At 34.6% G+C, this 26103-nt stretch overlaps 1 protein-coding gene across 5 annotated transcripts in view; it reads right to left on the bottom strand.

Annotated features, from left to right (window-relative positions):
• FBXW7 (F-box and WD repeat domain containing 7) overlaps positions 1 to 26103 on the bottom strand; it is a 205753-nt gene that overhangs the window by 4614 nt on the left and 175036 nt on the right. For all 5 annotated transcript variants that reach the window (XM_067736658.1, XM_067736659.1, XM_067736660.1 and 2 more), the window contains 8 exons: positions 25177 to 25259; positions 22048 to 22189; positions 12377 to 12511; positions 7060 to 7183; positions 5172 to 5308; positions 4113 to 4226; positions 2672 to 2853; positions 432 to 657 (listed from right to left, as the gene is read on the bottom strand). In XM_067736658.1, coding sequence (XP_067592759.1) covers positions 432 to 657; positions 2672 to 2853; positions 4113 to 4226; positions 5172 to 5308; positions 7060 to 7183; positions 12377 to 12511; positions 22048 to 22189; positions 25177 to 25259 — 1143 coding nt within the window. The remainder of the gene's footprint in view (positions 1 to 431; positions 658 to 2671; positions 2854 to 4112; positions 4227 to 5171; positions 5309 to 7059; positions 7184 to 12376; positions 12512 to 22047; positions 22190 to 25176; positions 25260 to 26103) is intronic.

The following is a 26103-nucleotide window of genomic DNA, read 5'->3' as shown; positions in this document are numbered from 1 at the left end:
CTTCCCTGGTGGCACAGTGGTTATGAATCCACCTGCCAGTGCAGGGGACACGGGTTCGAGCCCGGGTCTGGGAAGATCCCACATGCCACGGAGCAACTAAGCCCATGTGCCACAACTACTGAGCCTGCACTCTAGAGCCCACGAGCCACAACTACTGAAGCCTGCGCCTAGAGCCCATGCTCCGCAACGAAAGAGGAGCCCCCGCTCGCTGCAACTAGAGGAAGCACGCGCACAGCACTGAAGACCCAGTGCAGCCAATAAATAAATAAAGTTTATTTAAAAAATAAATAAAGTATATGTAAACGGCAGAATAATTTGATTCATCTTTTTTTGGACTGTATTGGATCAGCAATCTGACAGTGATTATGAGTAAGACAACCTTATGACTCAAAAATATAGCATCTCAAGAGCAGGAGAGATAGGTCTCTTACCTGTAACGAGTAGACCCTGTTGGTGTGCCCCTGCAACGTGTGCAGACAGGTCTCTGTCTCTGGGTCCCACACCTTCACCATAAAGTCATACGCTCCACTCACAACCCTTCTGCCATCATATTGAACACAGCGGACCGCTGCTACATGACCCATCAAAACATGTAAACACTGGCCTGTCTCAATATCCCAAACCCTAAGGGTGGCATCTCGAGAACCACTAACAACTCTGTAGGGGGGAAAACAGAAAAAAGAATGTATTAGAATTTTGATATTGTGAGAAAACATGATACATAAAAAGTCTGTGGTTATTAAAACTTTTTTACCTTTTCTTAAGCAGAAATACCTGTTTTCAAAATAAATACATACTATGTAAAACCTTGATATATAAACATGCAAAAGTTGAGTTACTCTGATTGGGATGGGAAGTTGGAAAGCCTAGAATTCTGCCTGTTTGATTCCTCCACCTATGAGGGACCCAGGAGCACCTTGGGGTCCTGTGGAACAGTTTTAAGACTACTGTACTGTAATTAGAAATGACAAAGAGGAAGGAGAGGAAGACCAAGTCAAAGAAGATAAAGAAGCAGCAGCGGAAGCAGCCAGCTCTAAACACATACAATAAGATCTTGATTTTAGAAATAAAATGTTAGTGTGGGCAATATGTGTAAAATGCTAATGGATGGTAGTATTTTGAAAAACTTAAATTTTCTTCTTTATTCTTTGTCATTTCCCCCTATTTTAATTATGAGCACAAAGTCCCTTCGTGACTAGGGAAAAAATTCAATAAAGGTTTTTCAACAAAACAAATCAGAATCTGGAATTTAAACAGCTAAACATATGTGCTTTACACCATATACTCTGGTTAAATTAACCAGTTTTAAACATGTCCTCAAACAAAGGCTGCTTATGCTTATATTTAAAAATATTCTGTAGGCTACTGGGGCATTAAGACATACAGATTTTTAGAACATACGCATGTAGGGGCAATGGAAATCCCTTGAAACTCTGACCCAACATTATTCTCTTCCGAAGACCAGAGTGATACAAATATGGCAATCACCTTTGGATTACAAAGGAGAGCTGAAAACTCAGATGTCTTTAATGTCATTCCTAAGAGATTAAGAAAGGCCAGAGTTTCCACCTTTGGGACAGTAGATAATGGAAGCATTGAGAGATTTAAGTCAGAATATAATGGAAACTGAAATGCAAGGTCTCTTGATACCAATCCCCCCCAATTTTAATAGTACAGCACACTGTTCAAAGTAGATTCAAATTACAAGTGAGAAGGTACTTTTCTGCACATATTACAAATCTAAAGTGAAATCTGCTAAATGTAATGGTTCTTGATAAAGAAGATGCTATGGACAGAATGAATGAACGGTAAAAACTGGAGTGGATTCACTGTAAGGACCCTTCAGAGAGACCTTTTCTGACAAAGGAGGTAGAAATCACATCTGTTTAACAGGGGTACTGTGAAGACACGCCAATGGAAGATAGAAAGGACTTTAATAGGAGGGCTCTGTAGGAGGAGATAAAAGCAACAGCAAAGATGCTGAGAAGAAAAAGTCAAGCAGTCTGGTTTGGCTTAAACTATTTTGAAAACTGGATTGAGGGTTTCTTCCTTAATTCGGTAGGTAACAGTAGGCTCCCAAAGGGCAGTGGTACTACCGTAATTAGAGGAGGTTCTCTGCAGCTGTGTAAAAGGTGACCAAGTTTGAAAGCTCTGTCAGTATTTCAGGTGATAGGTAATGAGAGAATAAGTTAAAACCCACAGGCCTCAGCTTTTGCCCAGACACAGGGGATATGATGGAGTGGGGGAAGGGTGGTGGGTAATTAAAAAGACTCAGAGACTTGAAGCCTGAATTACTGAATTTGTCCCACTACTGGAAATATATGCCCCTCCCCATTTTTTTTTGAAGATGATGAGTCATCAAAGATTTAGAACAATCAAGTAAGGTGTTAGTCAAGAGCAGAGAACAGAGTTTCAAGGTGGAAGCCAACAACACATTAAATGAGGACGGAAATTTAAAGGCAATACCCTACTGCCCAATCTTAAGGCAATACACTACTGCTTTCCTAGCAGAGAAATATCTGAAGTTGAATGATGAGTCTAGTTTAGGAGCATATTATCACTATCTCTCTGTTAGACATAGTAAGTACTGTACAACTGAACTCTATACAAAAGGCCCCAAGTTCACAAGTAACAGAGAAAGAATTCCCAACCCCTACAGGGTTTCCCCTACCTTTTTTCATGGAGATGCATACAACGTACAGTGGAAGTATGCCCATATAAGGTGTGTATACATTCTCCCGTCTCCGCATTCCACACTTTGAGAGTCCGATCTGTAGATCCACTAATAATGATATTGTCTCTCATCTGTGATGACCATACTCCACCTGTGTGTCCCACTAATGTCCTCAGACACTGCAAAAACACTTAAGATGATTACTTTTGGGTAGAAAGAAAAACAATGTAAATAAGATTTTAGCAGTTCATTAAAATCTGAAGTAAAGTTATTTACTCAGTTGGAATGTTTGGCATATTAGAAAATAATTTTTCACATCAATATAACATGATCCCATCACTGTGTACTTCTTTGTTTATTCAGCAGCACTGCATATTACACACACACACACAGTCGGGGAGCAAGTATGCAGACAGTAAACCTTTCTCACTAAAGTATGACAACTCTGGCCTGGCCTCTTTGATAAAATAATACTAAAATTGCAACTTGGTTTCTTCCACGGGAATGGATTCAGTGAAAGAATGCCAACAGAGTTGGGTGTGGCTACATTCCACATTTCATCTGAATCTGCCCCAAGGCAGTAGTTAGGGTACTTCTACGGCAAGGTACTTCTAGACAAGTAAAGACAGACACTAAAACCCTGAAATAAATCCAAAACTAATATTATACTACGGAAATACGAAGCAGTTTTAAAAAAACTTTTACATCTGACTTGGAATATTTAGAAGATTCTTGCCCAAGAATCAACATGTTATAAGACATTTTAAAAGACAGATTTCCCCCTCCCCACACACTTTCTTCTATTCTTTTTTAGGTGGTCAATTACCTAATTCAAGAAAATATTTTCCATTGGACAGATAAAAATAAGTATTCAGTAGAGAACCATTAAAGTATAGTATTGTATGAAGTGAAACTGACTGCTTGGACTGCTTTGTTTCCTTCAAACTCCTATTTACATAACTAACTAGCCTGCTTAACTTCTATCTTACAGAGTTTGAGATAAATCAAAATTAACATGATTTATTTAACTTTTAAACTCCAGGTAGGTTATCAACAAAGTTTACAAGGAAAAAAATATATCCCTCAGTCATAGTTTTGAAAAAGATTAAAAAGGAAGGAGATATAACTTTTATGGTTAATAAAAGTGGGAAAAACTAACCCCCAAAAAAGAAAGAAAAAAAAGCACATCTGTAAAATCTTAAAATAGCTAAGTCACAAAGATAGACAAACTATTTAAATGAAGAAGAAACTAATGACATCCCTATCATGAGAAACATCATTTTCATGCCAAGAAAAAAGCTGAATTAGAAGCTCTGATATTTGCTATCAAAATAAGCTAGACTCAAAAATGAATCCTTGTTTTCCTTTCACTGGTTGATCCTTGTAAAGGTATGTACCAAATGGTGACTTTACGAAGTGTAGAGAGAAGTACACTTACTTTGCCTGTGACTGCTGACCAAACTTTTAAAGTGTTGTCATCAGAACCGCTAACTATTCGGTTACCACAAAACTGTAAGCATGTGATCACGTGATCATCATGTCCTTTCAGCACCTACAACATAGATGTACAGATCAGAAGTATGTTACTACATTATGTTTTTTAAAATACTAGTGAAAAGAAAAATGAGGCCATAAATAGCAACAGTAATCCATAGTCTATTTCCAGAGTAAAAATTTGTATAAAATATGAAGCATCCTTCCTGGCAGATGAATTAAGTATTAAACATTTTATTGTTTCCATATTCTATTAGTTATACTTGAGACATCAACTATTAAAATTTTACTCAGTCAAGACCTCATAAATATGGTTCAAACACAAACGTATTTTACAATCATCTATTTTATCCGCTCAAACCAAAAGAATATGCACTTAAGTTGTGCAATTTTGACACACAAAAGTACCTACTAAGTAGAAAGACAATAATCATCAACTTTCTCAACTTAAACAAAAAAGCCTGTCATAATGTATACGTTTTAATACAAAATGTCTCCCCAAATTGCTTTTTTTCCAGTTGAAAAAAATATAGCTAAGGATTTCAAGTGTTTTTGCCATTCTTTATATAATTGAAATGTTATAAGGCAGAAAGTCAGAATTATGCTTAAATTTATAAAATTAAAACACACAAAAGCCATCAAAAAAACCCCCAAACATGGGTACTCCTCAAAAAATCATGTTTGGTCAGAGAGGGAGCAAATTCTTAGGTAGTACGTATATGACACAAAATTCAACAGGATATTCAGAAATTTTCATTTACATGCAATAGACAGAACAACACGTAAGTCAATTCGTCTTTTATTCAAGTACAGTTAGTTGTCAGACTAGAGATATTAGCACAGAGGAATACTGTCAGTTACATTTTCAGTTATTTTAAAATATATTGTTTTCTTTCTACAGGACATAGGTTGTCAAGTTATACTACTTGTCAGATACGAAAGAGTACACTACGTACTAACACTGATTAATGGTTTCTGTTACATCATGCAAGAGTTCAGTTACCTTAGGGGATTTGAGTTCTCCTCGCCTCCAGTTAGTATCAATTCTGTGCTGCCTGATGTATGCACTCTTCCATGGACTGTGTATGAAACCTGGTTTTATTACTTTTCTTCTCTTGATGTGCAATGGTTCATCAATACCTAAGGTTTAGAAAATTTAGAGTATAATTGCCTTCACCAATAATACAAATTACACATTTTATAATGCATCTCATTTTCTCCTATGCTGAAAACCACTGAAATGCAGAACACTAATTTCTAACACTGTTATTATGAGACACTAATGTAAATTTGCAATCTGTATGGCATGTTGTCTACTGACTATTTCATTTCTCTCAGAATAATTCTATGAAATGTTGGTGAGGATGTGGAGAAATTGGAACCCTTGTGCAATGCTTGTGGGACTATAAAATAATGTTGCTGCTATGGAAAACAGTATGGTGGTTACTCAAAATAAATTAACCATAAAATTACCATATGATCCAGCAATTCCACTTCTGAACATACACCCAAAAGAACTGAAAGCAGGGACTTGAACAGGTATTTGTACATCCATGTTCATAGCAGCATTATTTATAACAGCCAAGAGGTGGAAGCAACCCAAGTGTCCACTGACGGATAAATGGAGAAAAAAGTGTGGTATATACATACAATGGAATGTTTAGTCTTAAAAAAGGAGGGAATTCTGATACATTTGGATGAACCTTGAAGACATTATGCTAAGTGAAATAAGACAGTCACAAAAAGACAAATACCGTATGATTCCACTTATATGAGGTCCCTAGAGTCGTCAAATTTATAGAGACAGAAAACAAAATGGTGGTTGCCAGTGCTGCAGGGAAGAGGAATAGGGAGTTACTGTTAAATGGGTATGGAGTTGCAGCTGGGGAAGATGATAAAGTTCTGGAGATGGATGGTGGTGATGGTTCCACAGCAAAGTCAGCATACTTGATGCTGCTGAACTATACACTTAAAAATGGTGAAAGTGATAAATTCTATTTTACGTATAAATTATCACAATTTAAAAAAGTCATTAAAATAATGATTCTATGAGAAGGTAAGGCAGGGATAATTAATCCCACTTTATATATATCTGAGAAGAGAAGGTTTCACTGAGTAGTCCAAGCCACAGGCAGGGCAGAGGCAGGATTAGAAACCAAGTATCCTGGATCTTTCTTTACCTCTCACCTTTACTAAAGAGAACCTATAGCACATCTGTCTTACACTCTATGATTCTTTCTTAAAAATTTTGCTTGTTGAAGGCAAATAATATTTTTTTCAAAAGTAATATTTTTCTAGATGCCTGCTGGAAAGAAAAAATGTCCTTTCTTAATATGTATGATACCTACTCCATTACTAGGAAAGGGGATTTTTTTTTTTTTAAACAGGTCTCAGAACACAGGCTCCATGGTAGGAAGAAAATGGGACTTTACTACTACATCCCCAGGATTTAAGAATATCTAGCACATAAGAGGTGCTCAAGAAATATTTGTGGAAGAAATGAATAGACTACAAATATTTGAGTATTTAATTGCTAACTTAATTTGGGGGTTCTCTTTAAGTTGTCCTCATCTTGACTTTCTCATTGTTTATTAATTCTACTGGAGACTGGGAAGCAAATGAGATATATTCACTATTAGTTACAGTGCTCACTAAAGGGGTTAGTGGCAAGATTTGGCACATCTGAACGTGTGGAATAACCTGTGGATTTTATATAAGTAGGTGAATGTAAATGAAGACACAGTCTTGATTCTTTGATAGGCTGCCAAAGTTCTCTTTTTTTATTTATCCACCACTTTATTCTATGTGCACATAAAACTTATTATTATTTTTCAGAATCACTTTGCTTTTTCGAACTACAAATATTTTCTCTCTGTGATTTTGAACCTTACCCTCTTCTTTACATTTCTCTCTCCAGAGAAGGTTGTCTTCAGCCAAAATTCTCCAGTAGCGACACGTCTGAGCCGCTTGTAGCAGGTCTTTGGGTTCCAGGAATGAAAGCACATAAAGTGCCAGCTATGAAAAGAAAAAGCATAGTATACCATGTGTCTCTTTTTAACGATAAAAAATAAGTTAATTATTCCCTATGGTATAAAGTACTTATAAATGTAATATAATTTTACATTCTAATTTCTAAAATTATGAAAGGCAGTACCTTCTAATATTCAATTTTAACAAACACATACCTGATTCAAAAACACCCTATTGGTTTTTATGAACTTCACCCCACTAGCTCCTCACCTCTTCAAGGAATACTTATTAAACCTCTCTGCCTCTTCTCTTGCCTTTGCTCTGTGAATCTCATCTCAAGAATTCTACTATTTATTTATATATTTTTTACTTTATTAGTTGTTTAAATTTTGTCTTTTTCTGTCCTCACTACAATATAATTTGACTTAAGAAATGAGATTCCTATATACTCTGTGTGGCATAATTTCAGAATCCTTCAGATAGTTAGATATAATTAATAGTTCTTTATCGTATCAAACTGTTTATATCACAGTGATGTACTTTTCAAACATTTAATCCTTTACTGTAAATGACAAAAAGGAACAATTATTAAACTGCTTCCTAGACCTATAAAAGTAATTGGGTTCTAATTCCTTTATATTGCTTATGGAGATTTTCTGGATGGGCCAGATAGAGTTGTATATTTGAGCTAAGTCTTTGATATATCACTGATTTAAAAATTTTGTTTCCAATACTTGCAAACCATCAATTTTTCTTCCAGTGTGTAAAGTCAATTCAAATAAATAAAAGAAAAGGAAATAGAAGAAAAAGGAGAACAACAGCTTCCAACTATGCTCGTTCAATTAGCCTCACAAATCACATAAAAATTTAAATTATGATATTAGGACAGAATGATCTAAACAGAGTAGTAAAGTTTACTTTTCACATAAACTAAGTTACAAAGATTAAAACAAACTATCATTTAAAGGACCTAGGGTCATACAGGGAGTAAAAAAGCACAATCTGAATTATTTTTTGATGCTAAACAGGAATTACATGAAATAAATTATGTTTTCCCAATGACTTTGTATCAATATATATACAGAGTTCATCATTAATCACATATTTATTGAGTATATTCTATATAGAAAGTACTTCAACCAGTCAGTATTCAACGTAATACTACTACTGACAAATGACAGTGAAAAACTTTTTGTGGAATAATTATTTTTGGTCTATCAGAGAAGACCATTCAGTATTATATACAGAAACGGAGTCATTTAAAATGAAAAGGCATAACTATATTAAACAATCTATATATGCGTGTGTGTTCACATATACAAATATACACATACATACATAACTCAACAATATATTTTTAAATGGATACCCCATAAACCAATTAATTTTGAAATTCTCAATCAATCAAAGCCTAGACAAGTTTGCTTAGTGTCAGTCTAACAGCATACTATTAATCTTCTATGTGAAACTGATATTTAACATTGAAATTATCAGGCACAAAGTTATATTTGTGGAAAAGAGATGCTAGTTAATGCCCAAGATATTGAGAATGGTCATATGAAAAAGCCTACTCTTATTTTAGCTATCCAGCTGAAGCAGAAATCAGGTAAGTTATAGAAACATTCAATGGATCCTAAATGCTAAGAAACAAATCCAGAGCAGGTTAGATTTATCCTTAAATCAACAGGTAAAATTTCTGTCATTACTGGTGATTAAGAGATCATCTAGTCCAGTGTCTGCATGCATTAAAAAGAAATGTAAAGAAACACTCAGGTGCTAAAGAAATTTGAAGTGCTAACTCCATAGGTAACTGGTGCCTGTTCCTTTAGAACAGCAAAGTCCCTAACTCAACCATAAACTTCAACTTATTAAATGTTTGTCCATGCCATCAAAACATCCCTGTATTATAGAAAATACACATAGCATGGGACTTCTCTCATGGTCCAGTGGTTGAGAATCTGCCTTCCAATGCAGAGGACAAGGTTTCAATCCCTGGTTGGGGAACTAAAATCCCACATGCCGTGGGGCAACTAAGCCCACGCTCAGCAGCTACTGAGCCCGTACGCCACTAGAGAGCCCGCAAGCCGCAACTACTGAGCCTGTGCACTCTGGAGCCCGCACATCACAACTAGAGAGAAGCCCATGTGCCACAACTAGAGAAGCCCGCATGCTGCGATGAAGATCCCTCATGCCGCAACTAAGACCTGATGCAGCCAAATAATAAAATTTTTTTAAAAAGAGAAAATATACATAGAAAAATATGAATAAGAAAATCAGAACCAGGAAAAATATAAATAGAAAAGGTTTAAACTAGAGGAAAAGTAGAACACAAATATACTGGCAACAGTATTTTACATGGTTTTTTAATTAGGCTGCCAAGCAAAAAGAAAACAGCAATTAGTTATACCAGTTCCTCAAAGGAAACAAGGTTTTGTCATGTAGGGTTCCTTATAGGGGACAGAGAGTGGGCATTGTCCCAAACTACATCTCTACAATACCACAGAGGGGGTTACAGGTTTCTTGGAGCCAAATTGAATGGTCTAGCTAATGCAGTTTTCTATTAAATTGTATTAAAGGTAAACTCTAGATTAGTAATTCTTCCTAAGGACTACTTCCACACAAGAAAATCTCTTATATTGAAAATTCACTTCAGATAATTATCTTTTCTTTGGCCAAACTTGTCATTTCAATGAGAGTTGCTGTTTTTTGTTTTTCACTATAACTTATATTGGGTTGGCCAAAAAGTTCATTCGGTTAGTGAATACATTGTTCAGTAAAATTCTTGGTGAAAATGAAAAAACGTGTCTTTTATTTTTACTTAAAACTGAACAAACGTTTTGGCCAACCCAATATAAAAGACCACCATATTATATTTAAAAAGTAGCTAATACTTTCCCAGAATTGCTATATTTCAGTGGATTGAAATAGTGAAAGAAAAAGAAAAGAAAAGAATAAAGAAAATGTTGGCCAATCCTATGTTAAGAATTTAGGCTTTGTTCTAGATCATCTACTGTATCACTATGCTTTTCTTGGCATTTACTTACAAAATAAAGATAGTGCTCTTTATCACAAGTCTCCCATGTGAGACTAGTGAGATTTCTGTCAAGGTTTTTGAGATTAGTAAGTAAATGTTGGTAAAGAGCTTTGTGATCTGTTGAAAGGAATTATAAGAAAATTACTATAAGTCCATTTCCTGACATGAAGGTAATACTGTTTTAAATAATGATAGTACTTAGTCTCCAATAAGATGTTAGTTTCCTTCAGGACTTAGATCTATACCATTATTTCTCTACATATAAAATAAAGCATTTTTCAAAAAAGAAAACGTTTTTTCTAGCAGTTAAAACTAGATTCAATATCCTTTGATAAACCATAATGGAAAAGCATATGAAAAAGAATGTATATGTATGTATAACTGAGTCACTTTGCTGTATAGTAGTAATTAACTCAACACTGTAATTCAATATACAATACTATACTTATATACAATACTATACTTCAATAAAAAACAAATTAAAAAAGATGGGGGGACAGGTGCCATGCTAAGTCAGGCTCACTCATTCTACCTAGCAAAGCTTCTTTCCCCTCAGGCAATCTTCAAAGGAACACTTAATTCAAGAAAATCTTTACTGCCCTGGTTATGGATAATTTGTGCTTAATTTTTAGATTCTTAAGAATACTTTAATATTCTTCTGATTTCAAATCATGTTTTTTTTGTGTTATGAAGCTTCTGTGGAAATCCAAATAAAGAAAAAACGAAACAAAACAAAAACCTCACAATCTTTAGACATAAGAGGATAAATTAGACTGAGAAAAAGTCTATATTTTAACAAAAATACTACCTTCTAAAATATGAAGGATATCAAGGAAAACTATGAAAAATATATCAAAGGAGAATAAATTCAGTTTCAGTCAAATACTTATAAAAGTGCTTCCTATTATTACCACCCTTCTGGAAGCAAAGAGAGAGAGCTTATGCCACTTTCATAAGCGAAATCTATCCAAAGAGTTCAGTTTTAGAATGAGCCATCAAGAATAAAGATTTTTTTTTCTGGGACAATGTCATTTTAAAAATCACTCCAAAGAAGCAACATCTCAGGAAAAAGATATTTTTTTCCACTTTGCTTTTTCCTGTAGTTATGCTTAATTTTATCCATTAACTATGAGGAAACCATTTTATTAATATCCGCTGTGAAATTAGTATTGGGACTATCTTTAATGCCCTTAGGATATTTAGCATGGGTATCTGAAAAAAAAAAAAATCAACTTCCTTTCTCTTCAAATTTGAAGTTTCAGGACCATTTGCATTTATATTTATATTAACATAAATGGTATTTTATATTGTCTTCTTAGCTGATCTATGTATGATTAGTGGCATATATAAAACTTTTGTGAAAATATAAATCATGGTAACATTGATTATTTAATGTTATCTTATTTCTGTTTGCTGACAAAAATGAAACTATGAAGGCTACAACATCAATAAAAGAACTACATCTAAACTATGCCTCATTTACATAGTCAAGAATGCACATGTGATCATAATCAATCTATGATAAAAATCAAAGATGTTTTATTTTATATAAAGATATTAAAACAAATGGGCATAAATAATTCTAAAAGAAATACTATAAGAATGTAACTGGTATGGGAAATCTGTGATTGTGTGTGTGTGTGTGTGTGTGTGATGCGGCAGAAAGGGGAATGATTTATAGAAGATGACGTACATGTGAAATTCCATACACTTCAAAATAATTACATAATGTAAGTCACTGAGAACTACTATCCAATAGAATCATGAAACTATTAGTCTTGAAGGGACTTAGGATAAACAAAAAACAAAATAAGAAAAAAAATATTGCTGTTTTAATAAAATCAGAATTTAAAAAAATCTACTACTATAAATGAACATACCAAGACAACTAAAGGTTGGACTTCAAATAACCTAGGAAAAAATCTTGGTAAAGAAACAGTCAAATTAACGAAACTCAATAGCTTAGTCTCACATATGACTTATTCCAGTGATGGAAAGAAGACACTTAGTCTGTAAGTATAATTTAATCTGAAAATTATATTAAGTCACAGCACCTTATCATTTACAGCCCCCTGTAATACTAATTAAGAGTGTTAAACTGACAATACTGAATACCATAATTAGCATGACAATGTCTAAAGATGGTAGCTGTTGATTTATATTTTCAAATAGCACTAATGAAGAATATAATTGATAATCCTTACCTCTTTAGGGAGCAAGGAAATGAAGTCTCGCTGAAACTGGGGTTCTATCACTTGCATCATATGTTTTACTTGTGTTGGTTCACAACTATCAATAAGTTCATCTAAAGCAAGCAATTTCTCTGGTCCACTCCAGCTCTATCAAAGAGGAATTAGAAATTTTTATCTATTATTTTAATAAATGTCTCAAATTATAAACTCATAAAGGAAAATCCACATCCACACACAACATAAAAAGTGGCTGCTTACAGTAGAAGGCACTGAAGTGACAATCATTTAGTCTCATCAAGTTTATTAGCTACCTTTATTGTGTAAAAGTTTTTTTTAGGCTTGATAAGACAGAAAAATATTTTTGCATTGTATTATTATAATTGTTATATGTTCGTCCATCCACCACCAAGATACTGGTTGAGAAACCAAAATTTTATTCAGAAACATCGGTTTGGGCCACTAAGTAAATGAATTTTGACAGATGATTTTCCTTTCTTCCCTTTCTTTCTAGTGGGCACCATAAAACTTGATGGTTTTAGTAAGGCACTCATCTGAGACTGGCAGCATCAACTAGAGAAAAATTAATAACTGGATAGACTGCACATCTGACAAGTGTCTTCTACAAATTAAAAGGGCTTTGATTTGCTATGTGAAAATAATTTCAAATAAAAAACAGCAAACAAGGGCTTCCCTGGTGGCGCAGTGGTTGAGAGTCCGCCTGCCGATGCAGGGGACACAGGTTCGTGCCCCGGGCCGGGAAGATCCCACATGCCGCGGAGTGGCTAGGCCCGTGAGCCATGGCCGCTGAGCCTGCACGTCCGGAGCCTGTGCTCCACAACGGGAGAGGCCCCAACAGTGAGAGGCCCGTGTACCGCAAAAAAAAAAAAAAAAAAAAAAAAGGAAAGAAAGAAAACAACAGAAAATGGTAGCTGACTTAATAGTAAAATTAGAATATGAACAAAGGCTAAAAGAGGGTAAGAAATAAAGTATATGCTATGGAAAAACAAAAACAATTATACCTCAAAAATATGAGCTCCTTTAAACCATACTAAGGGGGTTGTTTCCCCAGTGTGGAACACCTGCACAGAAATGCCATGATTCTTAAAAGGAGAAACTAAAAAGCCACATGAATCATTTAAAATGTTAGGACCTCCCCTCACAAAAATCAAGTAAAACATTTAAATAACCTTGAAACACTTAGGTGAAAAAACATCCTTGAGCAAGCTGATATAGTACCTTTGTGAATTATTATGTCCACTTTGGAAGTGGGAGAAGAGAGAACAATAGGTGAGGTTTGGAGCTAGAAAGATCTGGATTTTGACATTCCCTTTCTTGCTCAAACTAGGAACCTGGATTTTGTAACATGTGAAATAGATAATAGTTGAAAACTGAGATACTGAGGATACTGGAAGCCGTATTCAGAATATCACTACTTTTTAAAGTAGTTCTTAAAATATTTATCAGAATCTACAATGAAATCTCATCTCTTCTTTCCTATCATAAAGTGTAGACTACACTAATACTAGCAAACGTTTCAGTAGTATTTCCACAGTACTACTATATATGTATATCTCACTTAATCATCAATAAAAACCCTGGAGAATATCCTCATTTTACCATCAAATATGAGGAAACAGAGGCTCTAATAAGCTGTGTCCTTTCTTTTTACTTTGACACATACATATACCCAGAACATTCTCCTTGAGTACTCACTGTGTATCCTTTTTGGTTAGGGTGAGGATTTATACATAGAAGTTAAAAATACTCATATACATGTATATGCACACACATGACCAATTAAAAGCAGTTAATTTGAAGTTTATTTCACTCCATTTCCCTCACATAGCTTAAAATCCTGGTTCAAAACTTAATACCTCTTTGACAAAACTCTTGCTGATCAATCGCCACTCATCCCTGACAGTACCAATACTATAAACTCTAAGTTACTGATTTATATTCCTCACAGGATTTGAGGTGGGTTTTTATAATATGCTGTTCCTCTCCATCTACATTATAAGAATTCATGGACACTAGTATAAAAACATGCCCATTTTGGGTGATGGATAACTATGCTGACTTGATTAAAATGCAGCTTTAATTAAGACACTTGATAGAATAATTTTAATGTAAATTTTTAAATCTCCTTTGCATATATGAACGCCAGCTTTACAGATATTTTTGGAAATATTTGGAAATATTTATGGTTAAATAAAGGTATGTGATCTTCTATGGTAAAAAGATAGTGAAACATCTTTTAACATATTACTATTTATATTACTAATTATAATTTATATTCTATATAATTTAATATATTACTATTCTATATAAATTACAACTATTATGAATATTTCTAATTAAAGGTTAATATACTATACAAGTTTCATGTTTTGTTTTTTTTTCAGTTAACATATTATTACAGTGTTTAAAAAAGGAAGGAATAGAAAAACAGTATCAATACATGGTATATAACTGCTAACAGATGAAAAAATATCCTTTCCAGGATTTTAGGGGCTGGAGTACAGAACGAAAAAAGCCAGAACAGAAGATAAACAATTCAGACCTTAGGTAAATGTTAGAAACTGTGTCAGAAACTTCTATATATTTAAGGCAAAGTCCATGATGAAAATTATGCCCATAGAGCAAAATGCTTCTAAGACTTTAAACAATATTTTTATTCTGTTTTAAGATAATATTTAATAAGTTAAATAAAATTTAAATTATATTTCAATTTGAATTATACATATATTCAGCAGATGTTACTTTGTGACATTTTACTGAAAAGTATACAGCTGACAAAGATTAGTAACAAGCTGTAATCTACAAAGTAAATGAGACTGTTTTCACCGACCATACATATTTGACAGTCCAATTACTTTAAGTCACATCTCTTAGATGGTTCCAGCAAAGGTCTGGATCATGTAGTCCCTAGTTTTTCTCTCTCCAGCCTGGATTTCTTTCCTGAACTCCAGACCTGTTTATAAAATTGCTTATTCAACATGTATTCTTGGGTATGTAATAGAAACTATATCCATGACCTTTCTCTTCAAATATGCATGTCCACAATCTTCCCTGTTTCAGTAAGATGTAACTCTTATTATATTAGTTTGTTCAGGCCCAAAGCTCTGGAGTCATCCCCAACTCTCTTACTTTCACCATCAGATAGTTCTGATCCATCAGTGAATTCTAAGACCTTAAAATTCAAAATATACCCAGAATCTGACTATTACTACATTGGTCTAAGCTACTATTGTCTCTCACCTGGGTTATTCCTATAACCTCTTACCCAGTCTCCCAGCTTCCCACCTTTGCCCTCCTAGTTCTGTTCTCCACAAAGCAGTCAGAGTGACCGTGCTAAAAGTCACTCACTCACTCTTCTGCTTGAAGCCCTCCAGTGGCTTCCCACTTCACTCCAAGCAAAAACCAAAGTTTTCAGGTTGGCCTACAAGGTTCTAATTTCCTATTCCTTTCCCTCGCTTACTCTACTTTAGCCATAGATACTCTTTCTGTGCCTCAAACACACCCAGCATGCTCTGCTTCAGAGCCTTTTCACTTGCTGATCCCTGGACTATTCTTTCCCTAGACACCCACGTGCTTTACTTCCCTACCTCCTTCTCTGAGACCTTCTCTGTGCAATTTTCTAAAACTGCAAACCAGTTTGAAATCCCCCAACCCCCTCCCTTTCCTGACTAGAGTTAAGTTCTCCAAAAAAGGGTTTTTGTCTGTTTTGTTAATTACTGTATCCCAGATCCAAATTAGGGCCTAGCACCTGACAGATACTCAGTAAATATTTGTTGAATAAATGAATGAATCCCCAAAGAGTCAGGAAATACTGCACCAATGCTATCTTAAAACTTTCTTGGGCTTCCCTGGTGGTGCAGTGGTTGAGAGTCCGCCTGTCGATGCAGGGGACACAGGTTCATGCCCTGGTCTGGGAAGATCCCACATGCCGCGGAGCGGCTGGGCCCGTGAGCCATGGCCGCTGAGCCTACGCGTCCGGAGCCTGTGCTCCGCAACGGGAGAGGCCACAACAGTGAGAGGCCCGCATACCGCAAAAACAAAAAAAAAACAAGAAAACCAAAAAAAAAAACCCTTTTTCTTGAGAAAGTTTCTAATCTATGTACCTGATGGTATCACTGGGACTTGCTTGCTTAGTCTGGTTCCGAGACTGGTTCCCAGTTTTGATACATACACGATTTAACAGCAAGGGAAGGATGTATTAACTTGAAAACCTTGCAGTTAATGACTATATTAAAATAAAAGAATATTTTATTATTATCGGTGTGGATTGTTGAACCCACACCAATCTTTAATGAGGACTGGAGGAAAGAATACCGAATTGGGGATCAGGAAACACAACTTTTGGAGAAGATAACTGCCACTAATCAGGTTACAATTTACCTCTGCAGGCTTTAGTTTCTTTATCTGAAAAAGTGCTGTAAATTCTGATAATTATTTTATTTCTGCTCTGAAAAGTAGTTCTTCTGGAAAAGAAAAAAGCACTTTCCTTTGGTCTTTCATGGTAAAGTTACTGGGAACACGCTGAAAGGGATAGGAAAAACATTCCAAAATCAGAAAGAATCAAGATAAACAAAATTTAATTTGTGGACAAAATTGCAAATGCAAACTTGAAAATTCCCCATGGAAGCGGTATTTGATTTCAGGTAATCAGAGAATACCTGAAGGTAGTAGAGAAGAGTAGAAGGAGCACTGAGCCGTAATCAGGGGCCAAGGTTTCACCAGTAAACTCACTGTGGAACTGCAGGGAAGCCCCTTAATGAGTCTGCGTCTCAGAGACCCCACCTGTATAATGAGGGGCTTGGCCATACCAGGGGTTCCCAAGTGCTGTCTGAGTGGTGCAAGAATCATGGAGTCCCCCAGCCCACCATCAAAGAGTCTGATTCAGTGGTCATGGTGGGGCTGAGGGCAGTTTATGCTTTAAATAACCAACTCATCCCGTATGGATGTGGATGATTCACAAACCAGCAGTGGTTATTAGTCTGGATGATCCTTGGTGGTATCTCATTCAGATATATATATTTTTATGACTTTAGGCAGTCTAGCACCTGCATTTCATGTGGTAAAGAACTCACTTCTCTAGTACCTCCAGAAGATGGTTACTTAGTCTGTTTGAACAGTTCCAGGAGTGGAGACTTACTAGCTCCCATTCTACTCTGGGTCAGTTCAAATTGTTAAGTTCAACTTACACCAAAATCTGACTCAAAGAATATGATTCAGGTTTTGTTTGCTGAAGAAACCAAGAATCAGTCTGATTCTACTTTTATACAAAAGTCTTTAAAACGTTAGACAGAAACAACATTTTTCCCTTAGTCTTCTCTGGCTAAATACATGACTTTCTTTAACTCTTCATCACCCAACAGGACTTCTTGATCATACTGTTTCAAATACAATGGCAAAGTATTACTGAATTCATTTTCTTTTGGTACCTTGCTGTTTTAACATGTCGTTGGCTAGCAAATAAAAGAGATCCAAATAAGTTAGAAAACATGTACAATTTCTAAGTGTTACCATAAAACTTGATTAAGTCCTTCAAAGGAATAGTTTTTACTCCACTTTTAATTTCAAAACACAGAAGTATTTTCTACTTTATCATTCAAAAAAATATTATGGAGTATAACAGGCATTTTCAAAGTACATTCATAATTTTAATACAATACAAATATGCTTTGATTAAAATAATGCTAATAATGTTAATCTGATGACATTTGCATGAAGCTAGTGTTAATAGCTTCTTTTAACACCTGAGAAAACTGAGGTTCACAAAGGCTATTTCTTAACCAAGAGAGGAAACTAACATTTATTGAGTTTCCACTGTATTTCCAAGAACAGCTTTAAGCACATTTACATGTTTTCTCCCTTTCGACAACTTTTTAGTGTTATATCTATTTTACAGAGGATAAGAACACAGGCAAAAGTAGTTACATAATATCAATGAAATTACCCAGTTATTAAGAGGGAAAGCCAGAATTTGTACTAAGAGCTTTTTCTTCTAAGTCAAAGTGCTTCTCATTATATCAGGATACCTCTGAATATCAATTTCAACATCAGAGAATGTCAATGTTATTGGTGTCTTTACCTAGTCTACTATTTGCAAGTGAAAAACTATATATTTACACTCAAATGACATAAACAAAATAAAAAAGTGACCAATCCTCTTCCCCCAAATTAACAATCTGAAAGCATCAACCTGGGGCCGCCAAAAAAAGCAGAATCAAGGGCAACTGAAAATTCAAACAATACAAAATTTGTTTTTTTTTTTTTTTAGTTTTGTTTTTAATTGGTACTTCTATTTTAGAGTGGCATTCTGTTTCAGTTTCCCTTTTCCTAAAATGGTGTATCATTTGTTCTCATTCAATTTATAAATTGAGTACAGAGTACTTTGTCAGAATAGATGGAGCTGGACCGAAACAATGCTGTACCACCATCTTAGGAGGAATAGCAGAACAGTAAGGGGACAAGCTCTCCCATTTTGCTTGTTATGCCACAGAAAAGTCATCATTAAATGCCCGCATAGCACATCTGTAGAAATCATGCCAGTTTAATTGTCCCTCAAGTATACCACGTAGGTCAACTCATGACTCCCCCACTTTACTATGAAATTATCTCTCTCTACAAGTTAAGCATTAAAGCATTGTAAGCCTTTAGGCAAAGGATTCATTTCTAGTTAGTTTGGCACCAGCCCTGAAAATTAAGGGCAGTGTACCACAATGGGGTCTTGGGTGTGTCAAGGCAGAAATGGTACTCAAAGGATTAAGGTCTTGATCTACCCGTCTAGCTGACCTTCTGTTGCTAGTAAACTTCTTTGCTACAGAATATGTATGTGAAAAAAAAAATATAGTACTACACCTGCAGGGATAATTCTATGTTATTCCTATTAACTGAGAACAAGTTTTCTACTTCTCCTATGAAAAGTGATCAAATGGGCCTTTTTATAGGACAAAAGCTAGCCTAATATAGTTTATTGAATATCATTAATTCTAAAAAAACAAGTTTTTAAAATTACAATGAACATTTCTAAATTTGGGATGCATCTAATAATCTATGGTATCTCTGATCTGATGACATACAGTATGTGGTAACACGAGGACGTTTCATTAAGAAAAGCATGAGTGAGCTAATAAACAAGCCAACATTGTACAAAGGACTCCCTAAAACACCCTCACTGCAAAATAGAGCACAAATGCCCCCTACTATATATCAGATAGTTCTCTTAAAACTATATTTTATATATCAGTATTTGAGATAGTTCTCTTAAAACTGGTAAAAAAAAAAAACCCTAAATGGCTAGCAAAGAATATTCTGGGCCTCTGAAACACTGAAAAAAAATAGGTCCATACCACATACAAAATAAATCTCAGTCTAGACTACCTTCTGATAAGAAATAAAGCTTTGCATATAAAATAAACATTTTGGAGGCTGTCTACAATGATGATAAAACTATTACTAATAGTGTAATTTTCCATCATGTTGGTACTTTCCTATAAAAATGATATGAAATCAGCCTCTGCATACTCTCAAGTGCTGTGCTGCTCACACTACATGTGCGTGTAAGCATGACAATCCACACCCATATTCCTGTCTCCTTGGCTTAATCAGAGATGATGCAAGTCTTTAAAGCATTTTTTTTTAGGCTTTGTAAGTGTCTGAGTGCTATTTTCACCTCTAATTGGCGGGATACATCTCTTTTTAAAAGGATGTGACAGGGGCTTCCCTGGTGGTGCAGTGGTTGAGAGTCCGCCTGCCGATGCAGGGGACATGGGTTCGTGCCCCGGTCCGGGAAGATCCCACATGCCGCGGAGCGGCTGGGCCCGTTAGCCACGGCCGCTGAGCCTGCGCGTCTGGAGCCTGTGCTCCGCAACAGGAAAGGCCACAACAGTGAGAGGCCCGCGTACAGCAAAAAAAAAAAAAAAAAAAAAAAAAAAGGATGTGACAAATAATTTAGAATTCTGAGGGCATGTGTAGGAAAAAATTAAAATAAAATTTAAAAATCATGAACCTAAGATAAAAGAACTCAGATGAGGGGAGGGAATGATCCTTAAGAAAAGGTAAGTTTAATTAACAAATGACTGTGAAAATAAAACACAAAATCTTTGTAACTGTAGTGGTTCATAACATTATTGTAACAGTGAAGTATAACTTTTATGCCTCGAAGCCATAGATTCTCAACCTCAGCAATTGATATTTTGGGCTGGATAACTTTGTGTTGGGGGAGGCTGTTCCTTACACTGGCTCCACCCATCAGATGCCAGCAGTGTCCTACCCCCGACCCAGGCAGTTGTAAGAACTAAAAATGTTTCAACCAAGGGAAAATTTGCCCCCTGTCGAGACGTGCTGCTCTAACCTTTCAGTTATCAACCGAAAAAAGAAGTTATCCTAATTTCTCTGAAATCACCTGAAGGGTAGAAAACAATTTTAAAAATCCATTTTAAATAAACATTGCTTCAAGTGAGTTTTCCAGCTCCAGAAGAAAAAAACTGGGACATTTACTTAGTTATTGCCCAGGTATTTAAAATATTGGGATTTATATAAATGGACACCATAAAATATGAAATATCATATAAAATCTATGCAATATCTTCTATTTCAACCATTATTCCCCTATGCATTCATAAAATACCATCAATAAAGTAGCCAGAGGTAAGGAAATATATTCATTTTACATTAGTACAGTGGCTAGCATCAGAGATACCTTCACTTTACATACTTTATATTATTCACCATTTACAAGGAATAATTAACCAAGTGTTTAATTGATGCCAACTACTTTGCTAAATACTTGACTTCTATGTGTTATCTCACTAGAAGAAAAGATAAATCAATTAATATCACTATCATGAGCTATAAAATTCATAAGATTCAAGGTTTGGTTGTAGCTGAACTTCCCGGTAAAATTCCCAAAACTTTAAATGCTAGTAAAATATAGTAATCAGAATTTTGAGCACAGTAAGCCACACACAAGCATGGCACTGATGGAAAGAAGCTGCATCAACTCTTGGAGGCTACAAGGGTAACAGTGATGCATAAGTTACCACTAGTGACTAATAGGCAGAGTTCTTAGAATGCTTAACTTCCAAACAGTGCAGTTTAGAAAACAAGTACATTCAGTAATACCAGAAACCCAAACATAAAGGAGAAAAAGAAAGGTCTTATTATCTAAAAAGCAATAAACAATGCAAATGCACACTTACACAAAACAAGCACTGGACTCTCTTGATTAATATACCTAAAAATTAAAGTGAGTTCCCTTATTTTTAATAACATTTTTAATTGAGATATACTTCACAAACATAAAATTCACCATTTAAGTGTACACTCCAATAGTTCCCAGCACACCCATCTTGCTGTGCAACCATCACCACTATCCAATTCCAGAAAACTTCCATCACCCCCAAAAGAAGCCCCATACCTATCGGCAGTTAGTCCCAACCTGCCCTCCTAACATCACCTCAATCACTAATCTCCTTTCTGTCTCCATGGATTTTCCTGTTCTGGATATTTCATATAATCATACATTATGTGGCCTTTTGTGTCTGGCTTCTTTTACTTAGCATAAGGTTTTCAAGGTTCATCCATGGTGTAGCATGTTCCTTTTCATGGCTGAATAATCCCTTATTTTTTGCAGCAAATAAGTGAAGCATTTCAAGTACTGTGTTTAGACATGTCACCTGAAACATTTTCAGCCACTCCTGGAGGCCTGTAGGTGGTTGGACAGATGTAATTCGGCGTCGTTGTTGCCCTTGGCCATTGGCTGCTCTCAGGTCTCCAAAAGTTGTCGGTGTTGCTGAACATGGTACGAGGCCAGCGGTACTACAAGAAAATACAAGAGTGGAGATAAAGACAGATATTTATTAAGAATAATGGGCTCTAGTTTAATAAGAATGGGATGACACGGCATATTTCAAACATCAATCAAACTATTATTTTTATTTGCTTGTTCCCAGAGAGCAAGGATGCACAAAACCTTTTCTGCTATTGTAGAGTAAGCTTCCTCCCTCCTACATAACCACCTGTTTTTATCCCGGCACAGCTAATTGCAACCAAATGACAGAATCTCTATGGCAAAACTGTAAGTTGTTGGTAACATACAAATAATGTTAAAATATTTGCTTAGAAGATTCAGGTTCCACTTGCCTATGTCTGGTCTTCAGCATCATAATTAAACAAAAGTTTAAATTTCTTTCACAAAAAGGGGTGTGAGATTATTAATGCTTTAAAAAAATCATATGTAGCAGTAGTCTGTTCAATGTTTTAGACATTTCACTAGTCACATTATTCCTTAAGTTTGCCCCAGATGCCTTCTAAGTTATTTATAATATTTGTCTATTCCTCTCTAATTTCTATTGCTATGATTAAGCTTAGTCTAAATAATATTTAACAGGAATAAGCCTTGATTAGAAATGTGTTTACTCAAACAGGTAGGTAGGTAGAACTTATTTTATTATATGCAAAATTAAATACTGTAAAATGAGATCATTTTGGCTAAATACTTTTAGCCAATAATTTAAATTTTGAGACAGTTAAAAAAAAAAAAACACCACAAACCTGAAATTCAATTAATTCTGCCACTAGTAAAATAAGAGATGATCTATCTCTAAAATTGTTCAACTCTCCTAAAAATGCCTAATAGCAGAAAAAGTAGTTAGAACTATGTTATTAGTATATTAAACTTTGCTTTCTAATTTCAATGCCTAATTAAATTAGTTAAACTCGAGGTAAGTACTGAACATCTCTATCTTAGAGACACGTGGAAAAAAAGGAGCAGGAAGATGCAGGTAACAAAACCGTGTTTGTAAAATAATCTTCATTTTATTGAGCTATGACAGTAAAGTGTTTTAAATCCAAAGAACGTATAAATTATATCCTAACAGGTAACTATCAAGCTCTGAAAAATTACTAATGAAACAACTCCAATTCTTTTTTATCCAGCATATCTCATTATTTGCTTAAAAATGCATCTCAGTCACCAGATAATACAGAAAAATCTTCATATCTACCACCTTTAAATCTTTTAGCATTATACATCTAAGATGGTCTCTAACATTCAACAACTAAATCTATTTTTCTTTTATCAAATTTCAAAGGTAAGCTCTATTTTCTTCTCTGAAATGAAATAGGATGTGATTATAACTTAAATTTTCTAACAAAAATGATGAAAAATCATAGTTTCATCTTATTATTAGAAAATCTTTCAACAAAATTAAAGAACATCAAAAATACACTGATCAAGTCTCCAAAAAGACACGGCAATCAATATGCTGTCTGGTTTGCTTTAGTAAGACTGTGTGTTAAAAGGCTAAAAATAAAACTTTCACCTTTGCAGGTACTTTCTCAATAAAAAAGTCGGCAACTAAAGAAAAATTTTACTAAAATGTGTTCTGTGGTAAAAATTCAGCAGTCATTTATAAACTGCCTGAAAAACAACTGAACCATTTAATACTTTTGCCCTGGCATTAGCCATATTAATTGAAGACCAAAATTATATGGTTAACTGAAATCTATACATTAAAAAAAACAGCACATTTTAAACATTAAACTCAACTTTCTCATCCAAGAAACAGTTTATCAAGATTAGAAGAAAAAAAACAAAAATGAAGTGAATAGTTTCACTTGTCTATCACTCCACACCCTCTGGCGGAAGTGCCAAAACACAGTGAAATTTTCAAAAGGCAAAGCCTACATAAGAGGGAGGAAGGGAACAATTAACATGGGATCATCACACAAAAAGCATTTCCTGAGTAACCAAGAAATAGCTTTATTTTTCTCTTTTGTATCATTTTTGTATATAAAACTACTCTAATTATTATGATTTCTAAGTTTCACCAAAGAGCATCTGAAAGAAATATTTTCCACAACTGAATGAAGTAAAAGTATAAACTGGTTCCCTGGAAAAAAGAGATGCAATCTGTAACAATGTTCAATCACATAAACTTATGTCTGAGCAATGTTAATTTTATTGTACCTTAAAGAGTAAAAATAAATCTAAATCAAAATATTGAGGGGAAAAAAAAGAAATGTCACCATAATGAAGTTCTTATGGTTTCTATAACTTTCAATCAGTTATTTGAAGAAGTGACAATTATGCAAAAAAGACCCCCCATAAAACCCTTAAGATGCTTTTGTCATTTAAATTTTAAAATACCACATTCCAAATGACATCCAAAGCCATTTTTAATTAGCTGGGTAATAGATATTGTGCTTAAGTTAGCCTAATTAGCGTGAGAGTGGGAAAAGTTTTATACTGATGCAAAATCCAAAAATGATGGAATGGTGCAGGAAACAAGAGTACAGTTGTATTTAGTTGTTATGGAAACTATTCTACTGGTGTGGAAATGTATGTGTTAAAAACATAAGACTTACGAAGCAAATAAAGGGAGTTTCTAACATAGTAATCTCATGAAATAAGATTCAGTTAGTAATTGTGTGGTCTATTTCACTGCTAACAAATGTATCTTCAGTTATGCATATATAACTATCCACCCTAGAACAGCTGTTGCTATAGTAACAAGATACATTTGCTCATATCCATATTTTACGATTTACTTTTTAGAATTCCTTAAAAATTATGATTTAAAAATTTTGTAGATAAGAGAACTTCTGCTTGTGTCTTACTTCAATGTATTAGTAATATAAAGCCACAGTGGCAGTCATTCTTCTCCTTATTTAAAATGTATGTTTCTCAACTTTCAGTGATCTCAAAATGTGTTAAAACAGTCAACAGCATTAGTGACAGAATCATCAACTCTTTAAAGAAACATGAGAATCATGAGAGAATGAATTATTATACTTAATATTACCTTGTATATTCTGAGACTTTGCATGGTTTCTTTCCCAAAGAAAAAGAGCGGACCTCAGAACCATGGTCCAACTTTCTTTTCATCTATAAGGTAAAACAAATGAGATATGTTTAAAAAAAATCACCTGTCCAACTATCAAATCTTAATGTTAGCATCAGTAATACTGAAAAAATTCTTAAGTTTTCAAATGCCCTCAATGTTAATTAGGCATAGTTAATTAATATAGAAAATAAATGTTTCATACTTTCTTCTATTAGTTCTACTTTGTTTTACTCTTTACAAGACTGGAAAGGTGAATTTTCCCCCCTAATATTTGTCCAGAAGAACAGTGTATGGTGATTTAAAAATTGATATCCATCGTATATATTCCTTGAGAGTACTATACCTTTCACATTTTCTAGTTTAAGAACCAACACAGAGGAACACGTCATGTTAACCCACACAGAAAAGAACCATATTTAATATACTGTTCTTAGTGATTTACATTTTCCTTTAAAAACGTATTTTAAGAAAGATAAACAACAAATTCAAAATTTCAAAATCAGAATGGAAGTAATAGTCACTGAATTTAAAACACATTATTATAAAAGGGTAAGGAAAATAATGTAAATAAAATGCTCTTGAAAAGTAATTATGATAAGGCATAAAGCAATGAATATGGGCAATGAAGACAGTACAAATAAGTAAGTCCATAATAAGAGGGAAATCTGGAGATGGTATAGTAACGGTAGGAAAAAAGCCATCAATTGATATTTTACACAGAATACATAGCTCTACTGACAGATACTCACTCAGGACAAAATATTCTAACTTGAAAACCAACAAGAAAAACAGAAAGATTTAAAAAGAATGAGTTATGCATCTTTGTAAGGTATACCCGACATCTGTAGTTTTAAAGTATTTTATTATGCTATATAGGTATGTAAT

Source organism: Pseudorca crassidens, chromosome 4, assembly GCF_039906515.1.
Source record: "Pseudorca crassidens isolate mPseCra1 chromosome 4, mPseCra1.hap1, whole genome shotgun sequence".
NCBI lineage: Eukaryota > Metazoa > Chordata > Mammalia > Artiodactyla > Delphinidae > Pseudorca > Pseudorca crassidens.
This window is presented reverse-complemented; position numbering and strand designations above follow the sequence as displayed.